Genomic DNA, 25,324 nt, shown 5'->3' with positions numbered 1-25,324 from the left:
GGCTAATATAGCTTGCATTGACTTGCAATATATATATGCATTCTGGCAGGCTTCTGAATTGGCTTGAGTAGCAAAGTGCAGGTCAACCCCCTCAAACTGAAGGATATTGCAGAACATTGAAGACATTGTTTATCTCATTTTATTTTCCTGCGCTGGAAAGTACTGCTAACAGCAAGTAGAACTATAAGCAAAACTTTATTTTCATTTTGGATAGAGTAAGGGAGGGTTATAACCCCTGTAAGTTTTTTTTGCCATCTTTGTCCCATTTGGTGAGATTTACCTTCACTTTCTGTCCCATAGCCAAACAGGAAGTGAGAGGAATTCAGGGAATTCCATAGGGACCCCCAGGTCACCAGAATTGGAATATTTCCCCTCCATTACTTTTCTGGGGACAACTCAAAATTTTGGATTTAGGGTATTTTGGGTCCAAGGATGAATACTTGGAACAGAGACTTCTTGTTTTCCAGGCATTTGACTCTGGGTGCCTATTGCCCTAAACATTAGTACCACTCAGTACACAATCCAGTCATAGCTGCTTTCAGCCTTCTAGCTAGTTCAGCTCTTTGGAGGTACATAGTACCTCGAAAGAGTGAAGGATTAAGCACAAGCTAATGGCTGCAGTAGCAGCCATCAGCTTGTGCCATTTTTTTTTCTCACTCGGCGTCAAGCTGGAAAGTGAAAGTGATCAGCAGCTGTATAGCCGCTGATCACTTTTACTGTTCAGACAGTTTGGTGTCACTTCCAGTTTTAGAGCCTCCATTCTCATGCTCTATACTTGGTTATATGCTATGGAGAGCAGGGCAGACAATGGGTTCTATTAGACTCCCAATGTCTCCATAAAGAAAACAAGTTATCTGCCCAATATTAGTCCCATTACCAAGACACTGTCAACCTCATCTATGGCCCACCTTTCCCATGGCCACTTTCTGGGTGGCCACACTCCTACTTTCTAGCACTGTTATGTCCATAAATATGTAGGAAAAAGGGGCGGACTGACCATTTGGAAACTCGAGCACTGCCCAAGGGCCCGGGGTCAGTAAGGGGCCCCATGAGATGCCCTTGGTACCTTTTTCATAGGCTTTTTTGAGTTTGTGCAAGGACACAGGGGCCCCATGATCCCCTATTGCCTGGGGGCTCCATGAGTTGTCAGTCCGCCCCGGTAGGAACCATCCACTCGCAGCCACGATCCCATCAGTTATTTCAAGTTACCACACTTGATCAGTAATTCAAATAAGAGCCATGCTGTGATCCCGACTTGATATGTGCACACTGGAAATTTTTGTTTTGTTTTGGATGCATTCATTAATTGAAGAATTTTGTTTTGTCATATTCATTATGTTAAACCAATTTGTTTTCGGAATTCATTTAGTATCTTTGGCATTTGTTTCATATATTTGTTGGTCTAGGAAGACTTGAAAATTTTGAAGTTTTTTAGCAACATTTTGCTTTTCAGTTCTGTTATTCGGGGTGGATTCTTTATGCATCTATTGAAACGATTCGATATTTTTGGACACATCAGAAGGAAAATATAATGCAAAATTCAGTGGCCCTGAATTTTTCAAACCTAAGAATTGCATTAAACTATGGAACTGAACTGACTGCTTACTGACTGTTACAATTACAAATGCAATTTAAATCACAAATTTACTTGAATCTGAATTATCAAAACAAATTTCAAAAATGTAATTCCTTTCCTCATGGGCCCAAACTATTACTGCAAAATGAGACGTCATCCGAATGAAACAAATGCATTCAATAATTTTGTTAGCATTTTTTTTGGATTCGTTGACATTTGTTACTATATCCATTCGGAGATTCACATAGATCTACATCCGACTCTTCTAAATCAGATTTTTGTTCAAAAATCAATTTGTACTGAAAGGCACATGTCTAATCCCAGGACACAGCCCATGCCACAGCATTATTGGGATAGAGGTCCGAGATGTGGGACTGTCCAGGAAAATCCAGGACAGTTGGTATTCATGAAACAGTACATGTATTTATACAGAGCTGTACATACTGCAAAAATAAAAGATGGACATCTGAGGAGGAATGAGTGGCAGGAGGATTTTGTTCCAAGACGGGAGCAGTCCTTTCAAATAAGGGGCAGTTGGGAGCAATGCTACATTTCCACTGCTTATATGCTATAATGAGCTACCAGCTTAATTCTCAGGCAGCTATGAATCACATTGTTTTTTTAAATGTTACTTATTTTTTTTAACTACACATGAGAGAATTCTTTACGTATTGTGGCTTATAGATAGAAATCTATAAGTGTCCAACAGTAGTTGAATTGCTACAGCCCTACGGTGCACCTGTGCTCAGAAAAAAGACATTAAAAGATCTACAAATTTCTATTATGCATATATAGTTACATAGTTATAGTTAGTCTGGTTGAAAAAAGACACATGTTCATTTAGTGCAACTATTAATAGGGAATCAAATAAAGAAAAAAATAATATACACACACCAGCCACTATTAGGTAGACCTGTTCAATTGCTTGGTAACATAAATTGCTAATCAGCCAATCACATGGCAGCAACTCCATGCATTTAGGCATCCAGACATGGTGAAGACGACTTTCTGAAGTTCAAACCAAGCATCAGAATGGGAATGAAAGGAGATTTAATTAACTTTGAACGTGGCATGGTTGTTAGTGCCAGGCTGGCTGGTCTGAGTATTTCAAAAACTGCTTATCTTCTGTAATTTTACAGAAGAATGGTCAGAAATAGAGAAAATATCCAGTGAGCAGTTGTGTGGACGAATATACCTTATTTATGTCAGAGGTCAGAGGAGAATGGGCATTCGATTTCAGCTGAGACATTCAAATGGTAGGGCCAGAACTTGGCATAAACACCATGAAAGTATGGATCCATTCTTCCTTGAATCAAAGGTTCAGGCTGGCGGTGGTGTAATGGTGTGGGTGATATTTTCTTGGTACTAGCAAGGTATATCTAATAAAGTGGCCAGTGAGTGTATACACTGTATATATACGCACCGTCCTATATGCACAATCCTATATCCACAGTTGATCCAGAGGAAGGCAAAGCAGTAAAACTGCTTTAAAACAAACAAACATTAACCTTCCTAGCTGCATGTACTCTGAAGTAGTTAATTCTCAAAGATCACAACAAAGACTCTATTGTCCACTTCTAACAGCTTAAAAACACCTGTTGTTTGTTTACATTAACAGGCTGCCAAGATCTGCTCTCTCTAGAAAATAACAAGGTTTTAGTGCTTGTGCTGTGAAGTTTGAAGATGAACTTCTCATCAATGCCTATAGCTACACATGTAAATGAGTGCTTTTCTTAAAGTGCTTTTACTGCTTGGTCTGGACACATTTTCACCTTAAATTGGACTTTACTATTCTGTATGAATGAGTGGATTCCTAAAATGTCCCAAAATACGACGGTATTATGTATGCAAATGCTGCATTTTATTATGTTTTCCTTCAGCAGCAAAACAGTTAACCACTATAGTGCCCCATCAATGAACACTTTCTGTTTTCATTGCAGAACCCCTGAAGGTGACAATCAGTCCACGGAAGGTGAAGACCAGTGTCGGCAGTCAGGTCACATTGTCATGCAGCGCTTCTGGTACAGATGATCCTGACATTACCTGGTACAGGAACGGTGATATTGTGATTGCTGGAAACAATGTTAGGATAATTGGTATTAGTCGTGAAACCCTAATAATGGATGCAGTGACAAAAAGTGACAGCGGAGCTTACCAGTGCTTTGTGCGCAAAGATCGGATGTCGGCCCAGGATTATTCTATGGTGGTGCTCGAAGGTAAGAGATTATAATTGCAATTATGAATACTATTTATATCGGCTTGTCTACCAGTTAGTCTGCCTTTGTACCTGTCTACACAAATGGGATGTTCCTATAACCTGCCCTAAAATTCCCAATGGTGGTAAACCTTCATGTAGACCTTAGAGAGAGGTCTTTTGACCAAGTATAATGTGACCATGCTTCTTAGACTTGTAAGGCCAGCTCTGGACATGGAGAAGGAAGGATGGGAGAACATTAGTAACTTGGTATAGGTCCACCTTACCAGCATCTGAGAAAACCCAAAGACATGATCACCAGCCATTTGGTTAATAGGATATCTCTAGGTAAAGCCTTTATTTCGATTTTTGGATACAGTGAGGAATTGTTAGACTTTCTGTCAAGTTTTTCTTGTTTGTGTTCCTATTAGGAAGATTCCCCCCTCTAACTGTACTGGTAAGCATTGTCACTGAAAAAGTGAGGGGAAATTCAATATTTTAGGGCTGTCCATGGAACAAGAGGTAAGGGAAAATCTTCAAATCCTCCAATGGGGTACCTGTTCTGGGGACAAGTGTTTTTGAGGGGAATGCCCTTAGCATGGGAGAGGAAGTAAAGGGAAATTCCTCAAATGGTACAGACAGCAAAAAGATAACCTGGTAGAGGTCTTAACCTTTCTATGCTCTACCCAAAAAAAAGCTTGGGCTATACATACTCTTTAAGGCATAGTCCACTTTGTGCAGAAAAAAGAAATGAAAAAATGTGCCCAGATTGGTTAATAAAAAATGTGCACTTATTATTGCAATGCATGCTGTTGTGGTGCATTTTGGCAAAAATGGCGTTAACTACACCAAAAAATGGCAACGTACCAACCTATAACCAGCCTTAGCAGTAAGGTGCACATGGAAGGGCAATGCACATCGCCAACAAACAAAAAATTTCCCAGCAACACTTACCAGTCAGCCTGCAAAATGACCAAATTGGTTATGTCTAACAGTTTGTGTTAAAAACAGAGTATTTGCAAATGTGTGCAAACCATAGTCCCGCATCAAGGGTCCTCTGTATACTGTGGTCCTAGCTCTAAAATTTCCAGAGCCTCCATAGTAGGAGCACATATATCAATGGATAAGTTAAGGGCAGGGACGCACTGGATGCCTTTCCTGTCATTTTGGTATGGCTGGACTTCACATGCGTCCCTGTACCTTTAAGGAGGGATGGGCTCCTCCAGGTACACCTTCCCTTAACCTATCCATTGACATATGTGCTCTTACTATGGAGGCTCTAGAAATTTTACAGTTTGACAGGGACTAATTGGTTGTTTTGCAGGCTGGCTGGTTAGTGTTGCTGGGAAATCCTGTGTTTGTTCAGTGCAGTGAAGGGGCAACACATCACCTCATCACGGCCTGTCAATCTCCTCTGAAAATCAATCCAAACGTGGAATGCTCTTTAGAGGAGTGAGGGTTTATGCTCACATACTAAATCTAGCTTAAGGGGGAGTAGTTGGGGTCAGTAAAAAAAATGCATCTCAGTTTTACCGCCCACAAACCACAAGTGTGAAAACGCCTACAAGAAAGGTGGCGGCTGCAATGCCCAGAACGGAGAGGAGAGAGAAGACACAGATATAATACCTGCTACCAGGGGCGGACTGACAACTCATGGGGCCCCCCGGGCAATAGGGGATCATGGGGCCTCTGTGTCCATGCCCAAACTCAAAAAAGCCTATGAAAAATGTACCAGGGGCATCTCATGGGGCCCCCTACTGACCCCGGGCCCTCGGGCAGTGCCCGAGTTTCCAAATGGTCAGTCCGCACCTGCCTGCTACTGTAGGAAACTGATGATTTTATTTACTTGGAGACCTGAAAGGGTTCATTTAAGGTTTATCAAGTAGCTATTATTTTTGAGGTGTGATTATTTGCTTTTTCCGGTGTGGCATAAATATAACACAGGCAACAAAAAAGGTAGCTGTGCTAAAAATTTGTACGTGGAGATTTCCAGTGCTGCAACACCCACGCCAAAACAGAAGATGAAAATGAATGTCAGATTGCTCTTCACATTCCTGAATAGGTCAAGAAGTGTTTTTGTAAGACAAGATACAGTAGGTGTATCATCTGTGCTAAGAAGACATAAAAATAATCAGTGCTGTTTATTTCTGGGACTTCTCATCATGCTGCGTGCTCTCTGTGCTGTGTTTATTCAGGAATTCCCCATTGCAGAGGACACAGTAATTACAAGATAACAGGCCACCTGATGCCGCGTTTCACCCTGCAATTAGCATTCAGCTCTGTGCTGTTCAGGATTTCATCAGCATCTGAAAAGGACACAAGGCAGTTTATAGGAGGAAATCTAAGCCACTATAACAATCTGGTTTCCTTCTACAATCAAAGTAAACCCATCCTTTGTTCTTTCTATGCAGAATAATAGGTTTACTTTAAGGCTCCATTCACACCTATGCAGTTTGATTTTATCCATTTTGCAGTTCCTTTTGTGTTTTCTACACGCGTTTGTAATGCGTTTTTACCGTGTTTTGCGGTTTGTTTGTTTTTAGTTAAAGTGGAATTTTTTTGTTGCTGGGCAGAATAAAAATGAAAATTACAAAATGCAGCATTACCTTGCATTTCAGGAGCTTCTCCATTGAACTCTATTGTAGCAAAAACGCTGCTTTTTGGTTTTAAAATAGTCCCCGACCCTTTCCAAAAATGCAGCAGCTCAAAAAAAACATTGTGAACATGTTCCATAGGAAAGCATGTTAAATGGACTGTAGTGCGTTTCTGCAAAAGCAAAAAGCACTAAAAAAAACGTATTGGTGGGAACGGAGCCTTAAAGAGGGACCATAAGCACTGTGTACTTACCTGTGTGACCAACCCCCACCACCCCAGTAGCTCAATCACACTCTGGTGTTGATTCACCAAAGGCAACTGTGCACTGTGCAAAGTGGGGTTGCACTCTGCGGATGCAATTGCTCCAAAACTTAGTAAATGAGCAGAAGTTCTGCTGACTTCTATCCAATCATGTGCAAGCAAAAATGCTATTTTTAAAATTTTGCTTGCACATGATTGGGTATTCTTTGCAAAGTAAACCTTTACCCAGGGGCGGACTGACAATTCATGGGGCCCCCGGGCAATAGAGGATCATGGGGCCCCTGTATCCTTGCCCAAACTAAAAAAAGCCTATGAAAAAGGTACCAGGGGCATCTCATGGGGCCCCCTTCTGACCCTGGGCCCTCTGGCAGTGCCCGAGTTTCCAAATGGTCAGTCCACCCCTGTTACCTCATTTACTAAGCTCTGGAGCAACTGCACCTGCAGAATGCAATTACACTTTGCAAAGTGCACAGTCTATTTGCCTTTAGTAAATCAACCCCTATGTTAACTAATGGGCATTAACGCAACTCATTTTCATGTGCTAAGACATTATGGCAGCCAATTTATTTTGAGTTAGCTGGCAGTGCACCTTAAAAAAAGGATAGGACTGTTATTTGTTGATGCAGCGCACCCAACATATGGAGTGTGCAATGGGGATGATTTACTAAAGGCAAATATACTGTTCACCTTGCAAGTATATGTGCTCTAGAGTAGGGCTGTCAAACTGGCGGTCCTCCAGCTGTGCCAAACTACAAGTCCCATCATGCCTCTGCCTTTGGGAGTCATGTTTGTAACTGTCAATCTTGCAATGCCTCATGGGACTTGTAGTTTGGCACAGCTGGAGGACCACCAGTTTGACACCTGAGCTCTAGAGCAAATGCCTTTGCAGAGTGCACAGTCTATAGTAGTGCATATGGGTGCCATTCCAAATGATTGGAACTGTGATTCCCATGGTATTCTGCATGGTAGTAATGCATGGGAAAATGTGCTTTACACCACATTGCCACAATGTGGAGATGTGAACAGGCCCAAGTCCACTACCAAAGCTTCCAAGATCGCTTAGTAAGTTTTAACTTCCGGGTATATTCAGACAGAAAGAGGAGGAAGTAGAGGACTCATGTCTTCCTCAGTCTGCATTGCTTCGGCTATCTTAGGGAAAATGGAAGTAGGGTCTCAGTGTTACTGCCTACAGATGCATGGGCAATATTGGGGTGGCGAGAGCATGGGGAAGGGTTTGCAGGAATGGTGATGAGAGCAGGGATGGAAGAGTCGGTTCAGGGGCATTGGGTTCCAGCAGGCCCAGGATGAAAGCAGATTGGGGCATTGAGTGAATGTAGAGGTAAGTGTGAGAGAGGGGTAATAGGTGCAGTTCTAAATGGGGGTGCACAGTTTTGGTACTGGGGGAGCAGGTGGTGTTGTGGGTGAAGCTTTATGCAGGCACAAGGTGAGAGATGGACCTACAGGCAAGGTGGTGGTAGTTAAGGCACATTGGTAAGTGGAGGGGAAAGGCGTGGTGGTGAGAGTAGGTATGGGTGAGCATGTACAGATGCAGTTTTCTGAGGGAAGGGGAGTGGCTTGTGTAGGTATAGCATTTAGAACAATGACAAGCATGCACAGGTGTCATTGTCAGGATGGAGGGGCTTTCAGGAGCGGTGGTGGTGATAACAGAAGAATGAAGTTGATAGTTGGATCAGATGGTGAGAGCAGGCCCTACAGGAGTGGTGGTAGTAGGGGGTGCAGGTTTGGGGTGAGAGCAGAGGCATGGGGTTGATGATGTTGATCAGATGGTAAGAGGAGGCCCTGCAGGAGTGATGGTAGTAGGGGTGCTTGTGTGCTGGTGAGAGCAATCGGATGGGGTTGATGAGGTGGATCAGATGGTGAGAGGAGGGCGAGCAGGAGAGGTGATAGTAGGGGTGATGGTGTGGTGGTAAGAGCAATTGGATAGGGTTAATAAGGTGGATCAGATGGTGAGAAGAGGGCGAGCAGGAGTGGTGGTGGTAGGGGTGCTGGTGTGGTGGTAAGAGCAATTGGATAGGGTTGATAAGGTGGATCAGATGGTGAGAAGAGGGCGAGCAGGAGTGGTGGTGGTAGGGGTGCTGGTGTGGTGGTGAGAGCAATCGGATGGGGTTGATGAGGTGGATCAGATGGTGAGAGGAGGGCGAGCAGGAGAGGTGGTAGTAGGGGTGATGGTGTGGTGGTTTGAGCAATTGGATGGGGTTGATGAGGTGGATCAGATGGTGAGAGGAGGGAGAGTGGGAGAGGTGATAGTAGTGGTGATGGTGTGGTGGTGGGAGCAATCGGATGGGGTTGATGAGGTGGATCAGATGGTGAGAGGAGGGCGAGCAGGAGAGGTGATAGTAGGGGTGATGGTGTGGTGGTGAGAGCAATAGGATGGGGTTGATGATGTAGATTACATCATGAGAGGAGGACTTAAAGGAGCGGTGGTGGTAAGGGGCACTGGTGTGGTGGTGATAGAAAAGAAAAACACCTTGTGAGGTCATTATTTCAAACCCCATTGACAAAGAGGAGGAAGCAATGAATAAAAAGGCCACCTTCTAATTAGAGTCTGCAGCCGTTCCCAGCATGGCCTGCTTCTACAGACAGAGGAGTTTACCTGACCAGGCCGCGTTGCCCTGACAACCATCTCCTGTGGCTCTGCAATCCTGAAAAGCATATTGATCATCTGTAATGATGTGAGGAAAGAGTGTGTGGGTTATCACAGGCTGTCAGCGGGAATCATTTGTGACATGCTCAGGCCCTGACAGAGGAAACAAATATCCGCCAACGCAAAATGCCCCTTATAGTAACACCAGAGCAGCCAATACAGGTGGGGGGGAGGGTGGATGTCTACATGTAAGGCCATGTTTATGTCTTAGTCCCTTTTTTATAGGCCAATTTTTTATTTTGCCAATTTTTCAGACCGTGTGTGTTCGGGGACCATGCACCCACACCTGCATGAAGTCAAATTGGGACCTGTGGCCATGTCCGTGCAATCGCTGTGTCACAGTAGACATTCATAGGACTGCCCTACTGCCCGATATACTCATCTCCATCTTCCAACAATGCAGTGGTTACATCCCTTACCAGCCGCTGTCATATTTTCTCTGGGCTTCTTTCGGTGCCCAGTTTTCATCCTCCTGATTGGCTGGCGGGGGATGACGTGATCCTGTACATGCAAAGAGGAGACTGTTAGTCTGGCACAGTGCAGCTCAGATTCCATATAATAGAAGGCTGTGAGCAGGCCTGGTAAGTGTTCGAATAACAAGAGACATAGCATGTCTCTTCTGCATTAAAGAGGTGCCTGCTCATAATTGTTTAAATTCTAGGTTTAGTTCCACTTTAATTTTACAAAGTGGCAGCTCTGGAACATTTTTGTATTGCCTATGAGCGGCTTAAACTGGAATTCCCCTTTAAGCAAGCCTTGAATATTGTAAAATTCCATTACTAAGTAATAAAAAGGCTTTAATACTAATTGTCCTAGCACCAAGGATGACCTGCAAAGCTTTTTGTTTTACAAGGCTGATAAGTGCACTTGATTGAAGGTCAGGCTTAGGTTGAGTTCTAAAAATGCGTATTTTCTGTAAATGTCAACTTGACCTGACAGCTACCCTGAAACAGTCCTCTTTACCTGCATGCATGTTCTTGATATAAGATGCACCTGTATACCCTTAGTGCTGCTTGTATGAAGTATCTGCGTGCTTATAAATGAAACAAAAATGATGCAGCGCTACTACCATAAAAATTCTTCACACATAAATGAATAAGTGAAACAGTGCAAAATTAGTGACACAAATAACATAAACACACAATATTAAATAGTGCCAAAAAACTCATAAATAATCACATGTGACAAGTGTCAATACGAGGTCCTAAAAGGACCAAATAACATAAATGGTGCCCCAAGTAATCCAATGGGATCCAATAGTGCTCCAAATCAAACAAGTAAGTCACAACAGGACTCAATGTGCTAAAAAAACCTCCCACCGGAACTAAAAATCAGTTCCCACCATATAAAACAAAACACACGTGCATCCCAATCAACGCATAAACTAAGAACTGATCATGCAAACAAACATGAATAAATGAATAAATATATAAAGTCCCGTGAGGTGTAAAACACCTGATAATATACAAAAAACCATATATAAAGTCCACAGAAATTCTTGAAGAAGAAAAACAAAAAAAACAAAACAAAAAAAAAAGTGCTGATAAATGTGCAGAGATATCCAAAAATGGCTGAATTGCCCGCTCACCTCCCTCTTGCGACCCGCACAGGGTCAAAAGGCCTTCAGGATCACTAACACATGGACCCTTAATAGTAGGTAATCCTCCACAGCTCTCCATACTGACCTCCCCTCATGTACAGATTCCAGCACAGGCTCACAGGGCAGCAGATCTCCTCTTCAGACACATAAGGTGGCTGCAGCCACTTGATCCCTCAGATCAGATGTACTTGCATGGGTGTCCAATGTAAATAAAGAAGGCGTCCGACAGGAAGTGCGTCACCGCCAACACGTTTCGTCACGCTTAAAACGTGACTTCATCAGGGCAACTTTTAGGAGCTCGTATTGACACTTGTCACATGTGATTATTTATGGGGTTTTTTGGCACTATTTAATATTGTGTGTTTATGTTATTTGTGTCACTAATTTTGCACTGTTTCACTTATTCATTTATGTGTGAAGAATTTATATGGTAGTAGCGCTGCATCATTTGTGTTTCATATATATTTTTTGTCTATGGGTATATGACTGTATGTAGCAGCTTTACCTTGGTTGGTAGGTATTCGTTTTTAGGTAGGAGCGCAGGAGTTTGTCACATTGATTCGTGCTTATAAATGAATTTCCATTGGATAGAATATTTATAGTACTATCACTAAGCATTTTTTTCCTTCCCTTCATACAAGTAACTCTTTAACATTGGAAGACCATATATATATAATTCTTCTACGGCTGGCAATTTACGTGTAAATAAAGGCAAAACTTTTTTTTTCATTTGGGTAAGCAGGTGTAGCACCCTCCTGCATACTATACCGAGTGGTACTTCTGGTTGGCTCCTAATGCATTCAGGAACGATTGCCCAGAACACAGGTTTCTGCATTTTGGGCATTCGTCTCTGAATGCGTAGGGGCCCTAAATGTGAGTACCACTCAGCGTAGCGTTCAGCCGCAGCACATTTCAGCCTGCCATAGACTTTATCAGGCAGGGGGGCTGAATGCTGCACCTGTGTATCCCTGGCCCACCATAACACTGGGATTGTATGCACAGGAGCTACACGCACCATGTGCAAGTGGCTTAGACAATGAAGGATCTTGAGTCAATAGCTAATCTTGACCCTGGATTTCCCACCAAAAAATCTTTCCCGTTTAGAAAAACTCTGGACAAACTGCTAAATACAGTTAATATACCCAAACGTTGGTGTGCCTGAACTAGGATGGGTTTCATTTATCTGACAGATCCTCTTGGTCTTGATTTTATTTGAAACAGTCTTTATCAAATCTTATGTAACATACAGCGAAAGAAGAGGATTCCTGTTACTGCAGAATACAGTGGTATCTCAATCCTCGTCTATACAATTTCCAGGCTAGAGTAAGGAAAAACCACACATTTATTAGGTAGACCAAGGACATTCCATTACCCTGTTTTAATTAATTATAAGATGCAATTCGCGCCCAGAGTTTAGTTAAGTGTATGGCAATTCATAAATAAGTCTGTGTGGCACAATCATTTTGTATGAGATAGGTTATGGATGGGGCTAGAGCAGCTAAAATAGAAGGCCAAATAGAGTATCACTATACTGTATAGACCAGCAATGGGCAAACTACGGCCGGCGGGCCGTATACGGCCCGGCGGACCTTTTAATCCGGCCCGTGGAGCGTGATACATTGGCTGTCAGGATGTGTGTAGGCAGGGCAGCGTGACAAACGTGAGGGGAGCTAGGCTCCTCTCACAGCCGCCCTGAAGACCGGAACGGCGCGGGAACACGGCGAGAGGAACGCGCGGAGCAAAGGTAAGTGAATGAATTACTAAGGGGGATGAATTACTATGGGGGATGAATTACTATGGGGGATGAATTACTATGGGGGATGAATTACTATATGGGGGATTAATTACTATGCTTACTATGGGGGAATATTACTATACTTACTATGGATGACACATACACATCATTCATCTACTCTTGGTCCGGCCCTCGGGTCCAATATATGAACTCATTGCGGCCCTCAAGTCAAAAAGTTTGCCCACCCCTGGTATAGACCATTAAAAGAAAAGGATTATGTAACATGGAAATTAGAAGAAACAGAGAAGGGTAAGAAGAAGGGCAGAAAATATAATGAAAGGATCATTCTATCTTTTGTGTGTCAGTGGTTTCATCCTACTTGGAAATATCATTTATCTGGCTGGTGTGTTTAAAACAATAGGCCAAGGCAAAAAAAAAAAAAAATGAGAGCAGGGCTACATGACTAGGGGGACAAGGGAAATTTGAAAGAGTAGGAAAATTGGTGTTAACATAAGAAGGGTGGGTACCTACCTTGATTGGCTATTCTTTAGCGAGTAGGTGGGCTGAAAACAGGATTAGAAAGGGTAGGATCTGGAAAGCGGCAAAACAGTTGAAGCCATGGGACAAGAAGGATTCTTCACACCATCCCACCATGCTTTGGATATGTGTTTAGTGCTGGTTTAGGGCATTTGCAGTTTGGGGTCTTTGGAGGCGTTAAAACTTTCATTAACAGTTCATAGTAGGACTTATCTGCAGAGTGGTGGATTTGTCCCCGAGCCCATGTAGGGCGGCTGGGGATAGTTAAATAGCAACGCACATACAAACCTGATGTTGGTTATTTGGCGCCTCCTAAGATCGGCAACCTTTTATGTTATGTTAGTTGATTATTATTGTTTCTGTTTTAAGGAATGTTATTTTTGATGTTTGTTAATAAATGGACAACATGGCTACATTTTCTCTATTTTGGTTTCGGGCTGCTTATTTGAGTAAAGTAAGTTGGGGAGTATGCCATAGGCACTTTGGTAGGATGGACTGGTGGAAATGTGTTGTACCCTAGTCCTGATTATTCCCGCATGTCATCATTTGATTGTTACCCAGCATATGACATCTATACTCCTTACACCGCGTTGGGGAATCTATGTGCCCTTTTAGTGTGGCTGTGGATCATCCATTTTTAAGTTAATGTAGTTCTAAACCCAATTACTACAATCTCACATAATCAAATATCAAGTCATTTTTAATCTTTTCATATCTCCAGCTTTTATTAAAAAAAAACTAGGTGGTCCTGCCATGAATGTCTTTATTCAGACACTTCCGGGTAAGGAGTGGCAATGCTCTGATATGTTTTCGCTGATATCCTCCTGCATTGTTACTCTGTCATATTTGCTTTCAGTACACATAAGAGTGCATGACAGTCAGGGCTGCTGTTAAATCACGTGACCACGTACAGCCTACCTGACAGAGTCCCCCCTTCCCCTCCGAAAAATTGGAGCTCGTTTACATGGTCACTGTGGCCTGTAGAGTGTGAATCAGTGGTTTGTTTATGTAGCTGGAGCTGTATGTATGAAGCCTTTGTTACTCTACTGGGACATAGCAGCTGTACAAACACAGCCACAGGTCCATAAAGACAGTGTGCATTCAGGGCCACTCACCCACGCCTGCACACCTGCCAGATTAGCAGTGTTCATAAAGCCACAGCAATCCCTTAGAGTACCAGGCGGCTCCAGTTGCATGAACAATCCACTAGTGCGGGGTTAAAGCAAGTAGTGAGGAGACATTATGCCTCCTCACCATCTTTAAAAATGCTCTTTGAAGAACCATCTAAATACTGACCACTCTTCAGAATGTAACTAGTCCTTAATTTATTTTTTAAATTATTTTTTAGAATACTTTTTTAACATTTTATTTTGAATTGTATTATTATTATTTTTCATTTTTGTTTTTTTTTTTCATTTATTAACTGCCTTGTTGGGGGGGCATTGGTGAAATATCAGTGGTCTAACCAGAGCCCTGCTGTCTCATATTTGAGACTGAGATAGGGACTGGGGACAGAGATTCATCAAGTCCCTCTCTCTGCAGCCTCAGTTGCACAGATGAATGAATAGGAAGCCCTCTGAGACTCCCTGTGTATTCACAAACGGAAGCATAGTAAACACAATTTGCTATGCTTCAGTGATGAATGGATGCAGGAGCAATCGGTACCGATCACTCAGGAAAGGAGAGGGCTGGTAAATATGACATATTTACCACCCCCTCCATTCTGAAACTGATCCCCCTGTGTGCCTGTAGCAGCTGATGGTGGGACAGGAAAGGAGGGAGGTTGGAAGCACTGCCAAGGAAAGGGGCACACAGAAGGACCCAGACAGTAGGAGGGTAGGGGTGCAGATACTGGAGCCGATTCCCCTGCCACACAGGCAGAGGTAGAAAGGGGGAGGCACCCAAGGATCTATGTCTTCAATAAGACAGTACAGTTGGCCCTCCTGCTCAGCATGTATTATATAGAAGGTATAATTCATGTGTTTGCCCAATCAAATATGTATTTTCCTCTTAACATCTGATTATGTAATACTTTCCAGTGCTTGAAATGTAAGCTTTCTTGTCCTCCTTAGATGGAACACCAAAAATTAACTCTGCGTTCAGGGAGAAGGTGGTGAGCCCCGGAGAGCCCGTGTCCCTCATGTGTAATGTGAAAGGCACGCCTCTACCTACCATCACCTGGACCCTGGACGACGAGCCCATCATCAAGAATGGAAACCATCGCATCACTCAGATCATCACCTCCGACGGCAATGTCGTCAGTTATCTAAACATCACCAACACCCAGGTGCGGGACGGGGGAGTTTACTGCTGCACTGCCAATAATTCCGCGGGAGTCGTCCTGTACCAGGCTCGAATAAACGTAAGAGGTGCTTGTCAAATGAGCTCTTCAAAATATAAAAAATCAAAAACATAGTATTACACATACATACTTCATAATGTCATGCAAAAGGTTCCGAAACCCTAACTGAGGTTTCTCCATTGCCAACTTTATCTCATTTACTCATAAAAGGGGTTTTAATAGCATGTTTCTGTCAGTAGTGGCAAAAAAAGAGTCACCAGAACAAAGACATAGTTTAGTAGAAAAAATGTGTGAAAATTCTGTAAATGTTGTAGTGTTTTGGTACGTTTCTATTTCTTTTTGGACAGCTTTGGTCTCCAAATTGGATAAAAACAATATATAAATAACATGGGAATTAGTATACTTTACATTTAATTATCCCACACAGTTTTCAAAATAAAACATTATTCAGGATAGCTGTCCATTAAATGTGAATTTATCAGTAATAGAATAGTATTGGATTGAAGTTGATGGACTTTGGTCTTTTTTCAGACCTTATTTTCTAACAAAACTTTTGGTTGCTGTGCTGTAATTTTATAGCACCCTCCTAGATAAGTTACTAGACAAGCTAGGTAAATTTAGTTGTTTTTAGATCTCTGTAATCAGTGGAGAAGTTTGTGATTGCTTTTGGCTGTTCTAGGCTTCACTGGCTGCAGGTTGAACTGCCTCCCCCTGCCTTCTGGAGGATTCTAGAATGTTGTGATTTGGAGAAGGCACATCAACAGCCTGAATATTTATGTTGCCTAATCCAATCTCTGAAGGTGGGTTCCCAGTAGAGGCTGATGAGTTTATAAATAGTCTGGGGCCTGGGGCTGCCCTATTCTTATCTAGGAAGAGAAGTGCTGCTGCCCTTCTGGGCCACCCAATTGTAGTTCTTCATGTGATCATCGATGTTCCAGCTATACTAGAGCTTTCTTGCTGAAAACACTCTGGAACTGATTAAAAGATTTCACTGAGAACCTGGTCTGGAACGTTCATGGGAGAAATTTCTGGCTGACATTAGAAGAAGGCATCCAGGTATCCAGTGAGATTGTGAGTACAGACCTGAGTGTAGGATCCTAGTGACTGTGTACTGCTGCAATCCCTTGTACTTCAGTGCCAAGGCTTGCTTAAACTGGGAAAGTTCTTATGGTGTTTCAATTCCACTCATTGTCTTAGTTGTTACTAGAGGGACTGTACTAATAAGCTTTGACAAAGTGAAGAGTGTCCTCTTACTGCACTGTGTTGCTGGAGTATCCCACAGCTCCCTGTACCCTATCCAAGCTCAACTTACAATAAAGCACAGGTCTCCAAACTTTCTAAGCAAAGGACCACTTTATGGTCCTTCAGGTTTTGGGTGGTCTGGACTGTGGTCAGTGGAAACAAGCAATGCCATACTGTTGGTTTTAATGGAAAGAATAGCGCCCCATTGATTCTGTTAGTAAGAGGAATGGTGCCTGTCCCATCATTGGTGTAAGTTGGAGGAGTAGTACCCCAAGGGCCAACTAAAGGTAAGCAAAGGGCCACATCTGGCCCTTGGGCTTAAGTTTGGAGACCACTGCAATAAAGCATCAAAAAGATACCTCTAGACTGATCTTTGAGCCAGGAAAAGTGACTGTTACTCTGTGCCTAGATGCCAGTACACCAGCTTGGGAATAGAACCTGGGGCAAACACAGTGGGTCCTATAGGGGTGAGCGCTACAATATACAAAACAATTTTTGTAGCTTTGTCTTATAGGTTACATTTTATTTTTGAGTTCACTCTTCATGTTCAAAGTTTTCTTTGTAGTTTGTATTTTGTGGCTGTTACAAAATCCTGGATATACTTAAGGTTGTTTAGCAGTCCTGAGGGTATATTTGTCCCTGGGGAATGCTAGGGAGTGTTACAATCCTCTAGCAGAGATTGTGTTGTAATCATATACAAAAAGGTAACGTTTCCAGTTCCATTTCTACCCCTTTTTAGTTGGAGGCCACCAGCCAGTTTTAAAACACTTTTAATAACACTAATTTTTACATCCCTCCACTCCATATCATCCACCTCTCCATTAGGTATTCATTTCTGCCTTCTAGAATCATATAGTGCTTTCTTATGTTCTTATAGGTCCAGCAAGCATTCGACCAATGAAAAACATTACAGCAATAGCAGGGCGGGACACGTACATCCACTGTCGTGTGATTGGCTATCCATATTACTCCATAAAGTGGTACAAGAATTCCAACCTCATCCCATTCAACCACCGCCAAGTGGCATTTGAGAACAATGGAACGCTAAAGCTGACCGACGTACAGAAGGATGTAGATGAAGGGGAGTATGCATGTAATGTCCTTGTCCAACCACAGTTGTCCACAAGCCAGAGTGTCTACGTTACAGTGAAAGGTGGGTTTTGTTAATGTCAAATTCTTTCACCAGCAAAGAGCTATGGAAAGAAAAATAATTGTTTAAAAATGCTTGTTTTTTTTGGTGTCATAAAGAGTCTATATCAGGGTCTCCAAACTGTGGCCTGCGGTCCAGATGTGGCCCTTTGCTTGCCTATAATTGGCCCTTGGGGCACTAGTCCTTCCACTGATAAGAGGCACTATTCCTCTCACTGACACCAATGATGGGGGCACTATTCCTCCCACTGACACCAACAATGGGGCACTAGTCCTCCCACTGACACCAACAACAGGGCACTATTTCTCCCACTGATACCAATGATGAGGCACTATTCCTTACACTGATTCCAATGATGAGGCACTATTCCTCCCACTGATTCCAATGATGAGGCATTATTCCTCCCATTGATACGAATGATGGGGCACTATTCCTCCCACTGGTACCAATGATAAGGCGCTATTTCTCCCACTGATACCAATGATGGGGCGCTATTTCTCCCACTGACACCAATGGTGGGGCACTATTCCTCCCACTGATACCAATGATGGGGCACTATTTCTCCCACAAATACCAAATATGAGGCGCTATTCCTCAGTGATACCAAGGATAAGGCACTATTTCTCCCACTGACACCAATGATGGGACACTATTACTCCCACTGGTACCAATGACGAGGCACTATTCCTCCCACTGATACCAATGATGAGGCAATATTTCTCCCACTGACACCAATGATAGGACACTATTCTTCCCACTGACACCAATGATGAGGAACTATTTCTCCCACTGACACCAACGATGGGACACTATTCTTCCTATTGATATCAATGATGCTTTGTGATGTCATTTTTTCACCGACCAACATGGTATTGTTTACTCCCACTGGCCACAGTCTGGCCTGCCTAAATTTTGAAGGGTAGTAAACTGGTCCTTAGTTTTGAAAATTTGGAGATCCCTGGTCTATATCACAATCTGGATCATGATCAGAACTGCTGGATGCGCAAACAAGGGAAATTAATACAACCCCACTCTAAAGAAACTCCTCTAATCAAAAGCTGCACCACTCTCATTTAGGACATTTGCAGGTGTATAACTCATTATTCAATACACTGTATAAATTTGCATTTTTATAAGTCAGGAGAAATAGAATGCATTAATCCTACAGAAAAATAATTAAAAAGAGAGTACACCTTGGCTCCAAATACAAAACTGGTAAATATCACTTGTCATAGGTGCTTCAGGCGTCTGATCAACAAAACTGAAATAAATAATAAAATAACATTTGAACACTTTCTTTATCTCCCATTTCAGTGGAACGCGTTAACGTTGAACTAAACTATATCTGAGCACCACAAACTGAAAACACAATTTAATTCATTTTTAATATTCAAAGCAAACTCCCCCATCTATCCATGTCTCCATGCTTTTTGTTGAGAAATCACTTTGAAAAACACACCCCTCACATTTCTAGCTGCGGCCATTCTGAGTAAGGGCAAATGATTCACATAGCATTTACTTAATGGAATCCATATGCCCTTAGCTCGGGCAAGCAGGCAGGAGGGTGTGCTTAGCTGAGAAATTTGCTTCCCCCCTCGTCCCATGAAGACTCCTGGAATGCACAACATCATTTTAATCTAGGCCAGAAACCAGGAAGCAACTAAAGAAACTTAAAAAAATAAAAAAGTTTAAAATAACTAAATATAATATATCTTCCTATCTATTTACTAATGATAGCAGCATAAGGATTAAAAAAGATTTATATAGTCGTGCAGATAGTCTATGTGATATTATTCTATAGCCAATCTCCATGTCTAAAAGGGCTCTCTGGTCTACTTGTGCCAACACCTTTTATTGACTTTCACGAAAGTCAGATCTCTGTTTTGTGCTGATTCACATAAGGTACCAGTTTAAAGAATATGTAAACCCAACATTTCCTATTCCTGATATGTGCCTGCTGTACCATGTACTTGTATGAAAAAGACCAAGACCAGAAGTTCTAAAAAGACAACTGTACTTTCCAGTTGGTTCCCTTCCTTTGGTTCCTTTTGGCCCTTTTACCATAAGATGACTGATTTTCTTTCTTGCCTCATCACTTTTCAAACATTTCTCCGTGGAATCCTTATTTCTCCTCCCTTGCGCTGACAACAAGCATACCTGAGACAACTGTATGTATATCTGTACGAAGTGGCTCTGTAGGGCCTGTCTCCATGCTATAAAACCACAGTACTGCATGCACATGGAATCACCAGGGTATAAAGAACTGATTTACATAGCTCAGTGCTTGGTCTTACATGAGGAATAAATCTCTTGTTTTTCAGCTTTGTGATATATTGAGGATATGTAAATACCTTCTGTTTAAGAAGCCAGTGCTGAACATTTGTGATAAGAAATGCTTATGTTGTAGGAGATTCTGCAAGCAATTACTCCCGGTCAGAGCAGAAACTGATTACAGATGCTTAATTAAAAGATTTGCTCTGAAAGATGCAATCATAAACCTATTTCTTCAGGGACCTCTGCTTAATGTACTGCTATCTATTTTTAAAAGGGTGATAACCGGTTAGGCAGATTCAGGCTGCCATAGCATGCACATGGCGTCACTGATCTCCAATTGGAGACATATCCCAGAACGCTACAAGTCTGGACTGCTCAGAAACATAAGAGACAGGACGTGCGTAAAGGACAAGTTCACCTTTAAGTAAAAAGCCCACCTCTATAGACCCTTAAACTATCTTCAGTTTAACCACCAACCTGGTGCTTACGTAGTTCTTCTATTGCCACAAATAACATCACTGGTCTCAGACTCCTGAACTGCAGACCTAACCCAGCACACTACAAGTCTGGACTGTTCAGAAATAGAATGTGCTTAAAAAAACAAGATCACGTTAAGTAAAAAGCCCACATTCATGGCCCCTTAAACTATCCTTAGCTGAGCCCTTACCCAGGTGTTCATTTACTTCTTCCATTACCACAGCATATTGATGGCCTCACTGGTCTCTGACTCTTGAACTACAGACCTAACCAAGCACACTACAAGTCTGGACTATTCAGAAACATAAAAGACAGGACGTGCCTTAAAGGACAAGTTCACCTATAAGTAAAAAGCCCACCTCTATGGTCCCTTAAGTTAACTTTAGCTAAACCACCACCCAGGTGCTTACTTAGTTCTTTGATTGCCACAGCACGTAAATTACATCACTAGTCTCTGACGTTTGATCTGCAGACCTAACCCAGCACGCTAGAAGTCTGGACTGTTCAAAATAGAATGTTTTTAAAGGACAATATCACCTTTAAGTAAAAAGCACACCTTCATGGTCCCTTAAATTATCCTTAGATGAACCCTCACCCAGATGCTTTTTACGTCTTCCATGGCCACAGCATGTAAATGGCATCACTGGTCTCTCACTCTTGAACTACAGACCTAACCCAGTACACTACAAGTCTGGACTGTTCAAAAATAGGATGTGCTTAAAGGAGAAGATCACTTTTAAGTAAAAAGCCACCTGTATGGTCCCTTAAACGATCTTCAGTTGAACCACCACCCAGGTGCTTAATTACTTCTCCATTACCACAGCATGTAAATGGCGTCACTGGCCACTGACTCTTGAAGTACAGACATAACCCAGCACACTATAAGCCTGGACTGTTCAGAAACATAAAAGACAGGACATGCTTTAAAGGCAAGTTCAACTTTATGGAAAAAGCCCACCTCCATGGTCCCTTAAACTATCCTAAGCTGAACCCCCAGCCAGATTCCTACCTATTTCGTACATTGCCAAAATCTTTCTACATTGGTTACGTACCATCTAGCAAAATCTACTGCTTTGCTGTCGGTGCCTGCACAGTAACCCATAGATTTGAATGGCATGTACCCTGCTTTTGGAGAAATGTCCTAATTAAGTATATAGGACATTTCTGTGAAGACGTGGGCTGCGCTATACTAATTTTTGCTGAACAGAATGTAAAAAACATGGGAGGCTGCCAGATCGAGGCAGCAGCATCTATTACCCTTCCACTAAGGCTAAATGCCAGGCTGCTCTGAAGAGCAAAGCTCCAGCCTTTCATGGTAGCATTATCTGCCTCTTCATCCCCATTCACAACTGAGCATTTTGTAGCTCAAAGCTACAAAATGCTCAACAAGCAAAATTCCATGCTTTTAAATTGTCCTTGTTCATATTTGAGTTTTGAGATGCCTATAGCTCAACACCTGGAGTTCAGAATGATACTACTACTTTTGAAGTATAATAGGATGTTTTTGGCCTCATTGGTTTCAACACACAAATATGCAAACAAGAAAAAGGAGGCAAAAAATACACACTCGTGCCCCGAAGAAGCTTCTGTGCAGCATGTCATTCCTAAAAATGCACATAAAAAAGGGGGGGATTCATAGGCCAATAGGAATGTGTGGGGCAGGACAGAGCTTTATCCATTGGAAAGGACCAGCATTTTGGTCATAACACCAGGATCTCCTTTTTTTTTTTTTTTTTAATTATTTTTAGACTTAAATTCTTAACCCAATGTTTATATTGACCAGTAACACTTTTTATCTCTAAGTCTAAACCTACCGCCTAATCCATTAAATGACAACACTAATCTATCGGCCGAAAATAGGGTTACTGGCAATTTGCTGATAGAAAAAAAAAAGGTGCCAATAATATCATTGACTTCAATGCAGAATCGCATCCTATTGGCTCCAATGCAAAATCACGTCCCATTGACTCCAATGTAAAAACGCCCCCTATTGACTCCAATGCAAAAGCGTCCCATTGACTCCAATGAAAAATTGCGTCCCATTGACTCCAATGCAAAACGCTTCTATTTAAGTTTTTTAAAATTTCATTTTATTTTCTGTCTATTTTTTGCGTGCTACTTTCAATAAAAGTTATTTTACATTACTGGATTGTATTTTTTGAATTCACATCAATTTAAATGCATGATATTAATTAAAATGTAGAATATAAAACAAATATATATAAAAAATATTTTTTTTTTAAATTGTCCATTGGTTTTGGTTTTTGGCCAAGTGCATCCTGAATTTTAGGTTTTGGTCCAGAATTTTTATTTCGGTGCACCACTAGACATTATCCCTAAACCCTAATCTCGAACCTAACCCTCAAAACTAAGTTATGCCCTCTATGCCCCATTTTTTATCTTCTCTTTAACCATAGGGTGCAAACCATCCAGTTGCAAGACTGGTGCTCAGAACTCCTGGGCCTGCACCAAAACCTACCTGTGCCCCAATTACATTGCCAAAAACAACAAACAAAAGTAAATGTATAGTTTTAGATATATTTTAAATCCACTCCAAAGTAGCAAGGAAGGATTTTAATTACCATGGTATAGAGAACTTGGTATAATCCCACCCCCACCCCTACCCCCCACCAGTCCTGGTGTGGCTTCAGCTATATTAATACCTTTGTTGCTTGTATTAGCGGGCTTTAAACCCAACTGGAAATACTTGTCACTTTTGTCTATGGTATGATCTGTTGACCTGATCTTGCTTTTTTTTGCAGTTCCACCATACATTCAGCCATTTGAGTCCCAAAGATTTTCCATTGGTCAGAGAGTCTTCATCCCATGTGTTGTGGTCTCTGGAGATCTTCCCATTACAATCACCTGGCAGAAGGACGGCAGGCCGATTCCAGCCAATCTCGGGGTGACCATTGACAACATTGATTTCACCAGCTCCCTGCGGATCTCCAATCTGTCTCTGATGCACAATGGAAATTATACCTGTATCGCTCGGAACGATGCTGCAGCTGTAGAACACCAAAGTCAGTTAATTGTCAGAGGTAAATACAGGCACAAAACATCTATTTCCTTAAAATCTGTATCAAAAGCGGAACTTGAATCTAATTAGGAAACTCCACTTATTTATGCAGCTCCCTCCCCCTAAAAATGACTCATTAACCACTTGACCTCCAGAAGGTTTTACCCCCTTCATGACCAGGGTATTTTTTTGCTATTTAGCACTGCACTACTTTAACTTGCAATCGCTTGGTCATGCAACACTGTAAGCAAATGAAATTTATACAATTTTATTAAACTTGTGCTGTAGCCAATCACTGCACAGATTGTCAGGGGGTACATGCATGCCCAAAACCCGAGGTAGGCCTGTGATGTACATGTATATAGTGGTGTCTGCACTTCCCGCCCACTCACAGTAGATTTCCCTTTGAGCAGTGGTTAAACTTCAAAACAAAAAAAGTTAAATATTATACTTACCTTTCTCTGGGCTTCTGCCCAGGTGAGGGTGATGTCATCCTCCTGCCGGTGAGATCTAGGGAATGTACAATGGCCCAAATCCCACAAGACGCATCTGCACTGTGCCATCTTATTATAAGATTTGGAGTATTCTGCAACTGTCAGGGTCACGTTGGAAAAGATGGTGGCATCACCCCCTGCGCTATGGAAGCCAGGGGAAAGGTAAGACTACCATATAACTTTTTTTTTTAGGTTTAAGGTGGCTTCTTAGTAAGAAGGGGGGGGGGCATGAAAAATAAGCAGACTTGCTTGGAGTTCATGGTCTGCTTTAAAGTGTATGTCCAACCAAAACTTATGTTTTCACGTTTGGTTTGGAACAGTTAGGACCCCTGATGACTACAGTTTCACAGGAGAAGAAGTAAGTGTACATCTCCAACATGGATTTTTTGTTGAATTTATAATTTTTTAGTAGAGTAGGGAAAGGCTAGAGTCTCTGTCACTCAAACAAATGGAAATCTAGTGCTGGATTCAAAAGATCTGTAGATAAGTCGGTTTGTGATGAGGCACAATGGGGTTGATTTACTAAAGTCAAAGACTGTGCAGTTTGCAAGTGCCTTTGTACTGCAGTTGCTCCAGAACTTAGTAAATGAGGTAAAGCTTCACTTTGCAAAGAATACCCAATCAGATGCAAGGAAAATAAAAACAAAAATGCATTTGTGTTGGCACATGATTGGAAGTCAGCAGAGCTTCACCTCATTTACTAAGCTCTGGAGCAGCTGCAAGTGAAGAGTGCAATCCAAATGGCTCTGCTCTCTACAAAAATTGGGTGTCCCTCAAATAGGAAGCCAAGATTTGGGGATTCACATGTATAAAGGCTGATGTACAGTCTGAGAGTCAAAAACTTTCAACATTGATTCAAAAATGAACATCCAGCGCTTTTTAAGGGCACAAAGACCTCTTCCTTTTTTAGGGCTTAAATTCTAATAGATAATTACAAAGACTCAAGATTGATGCACATCACCAGGCAGTAAATATATGCTGTATAGAAACAGGGTAGTCAGAGTTTTGCTGCTCCACTGATTCTGGCTACACCTTATCTCTGTACAGCAAATGATTTGTTCCTAGTGATGTGCGCCAATCTTGAGTCTTAATAATTATCCATTACAATTTAAGCCCTGAAAAAGGGAGAGTCCTTTGCACCCCCAAAAAGTAATGGATGTTCTGTGTTATTGTTTAGAAAACAAAAGATGTACGTATTTCAGA

The 25,324-nt window shown here is 42.0% G+C and overlaps 1 protein-coding gene across 1 annotated transcript in view; it reads left to right on the top strand.

Annotated features, from left to right (window-relative positions):
- DSCAM (DS cell adhesion molecule) overlaps positions 1–25,324 on the top strand; it is a 765,341-nt gene that overhangs the window by 301,493 nt on the left and 438,524 nt on the right. Inside the window, exons 6-9 of the mRNA XM_089677896.1 lie at positions 3,517–3,792; positions 15,236–15,532; positions 17,585–17,860; positions 23,371–23,649. Coding sequence (XP_089534022.1) covers positions 3,517–3,792; positions 15,236–15,532; positions 17,585–17,860; positions 23,371–23,649 — 1,128 coding nt within the window. The remainder of the gene's footprint in view (positions 1–3,516; positions 3,793–15,235; positions 15,533–17,584; positions 17,861–23,370; positions 23,650–25,324) is intronic.

The sequence above is a fragment of the Staurois parvus genome, unplaced genomic scaffold, assembly GCF_062004578.1.
Source record: "Staurois parvus isolate SC_StPar_1 unplaced genomic scaffold, SC_StPar_1.0 ptg000195l, whole genome shotgun sequence".
Classification (NCBI taxonomy): Eukaryota; Metazoa; Chordata; class Amphibia; order Anura; family Ranidae; genus Staurois; species Staurois parvus.
This window is presented reverse-complemented; position numbering and strand designations above follow the sequence as displayed.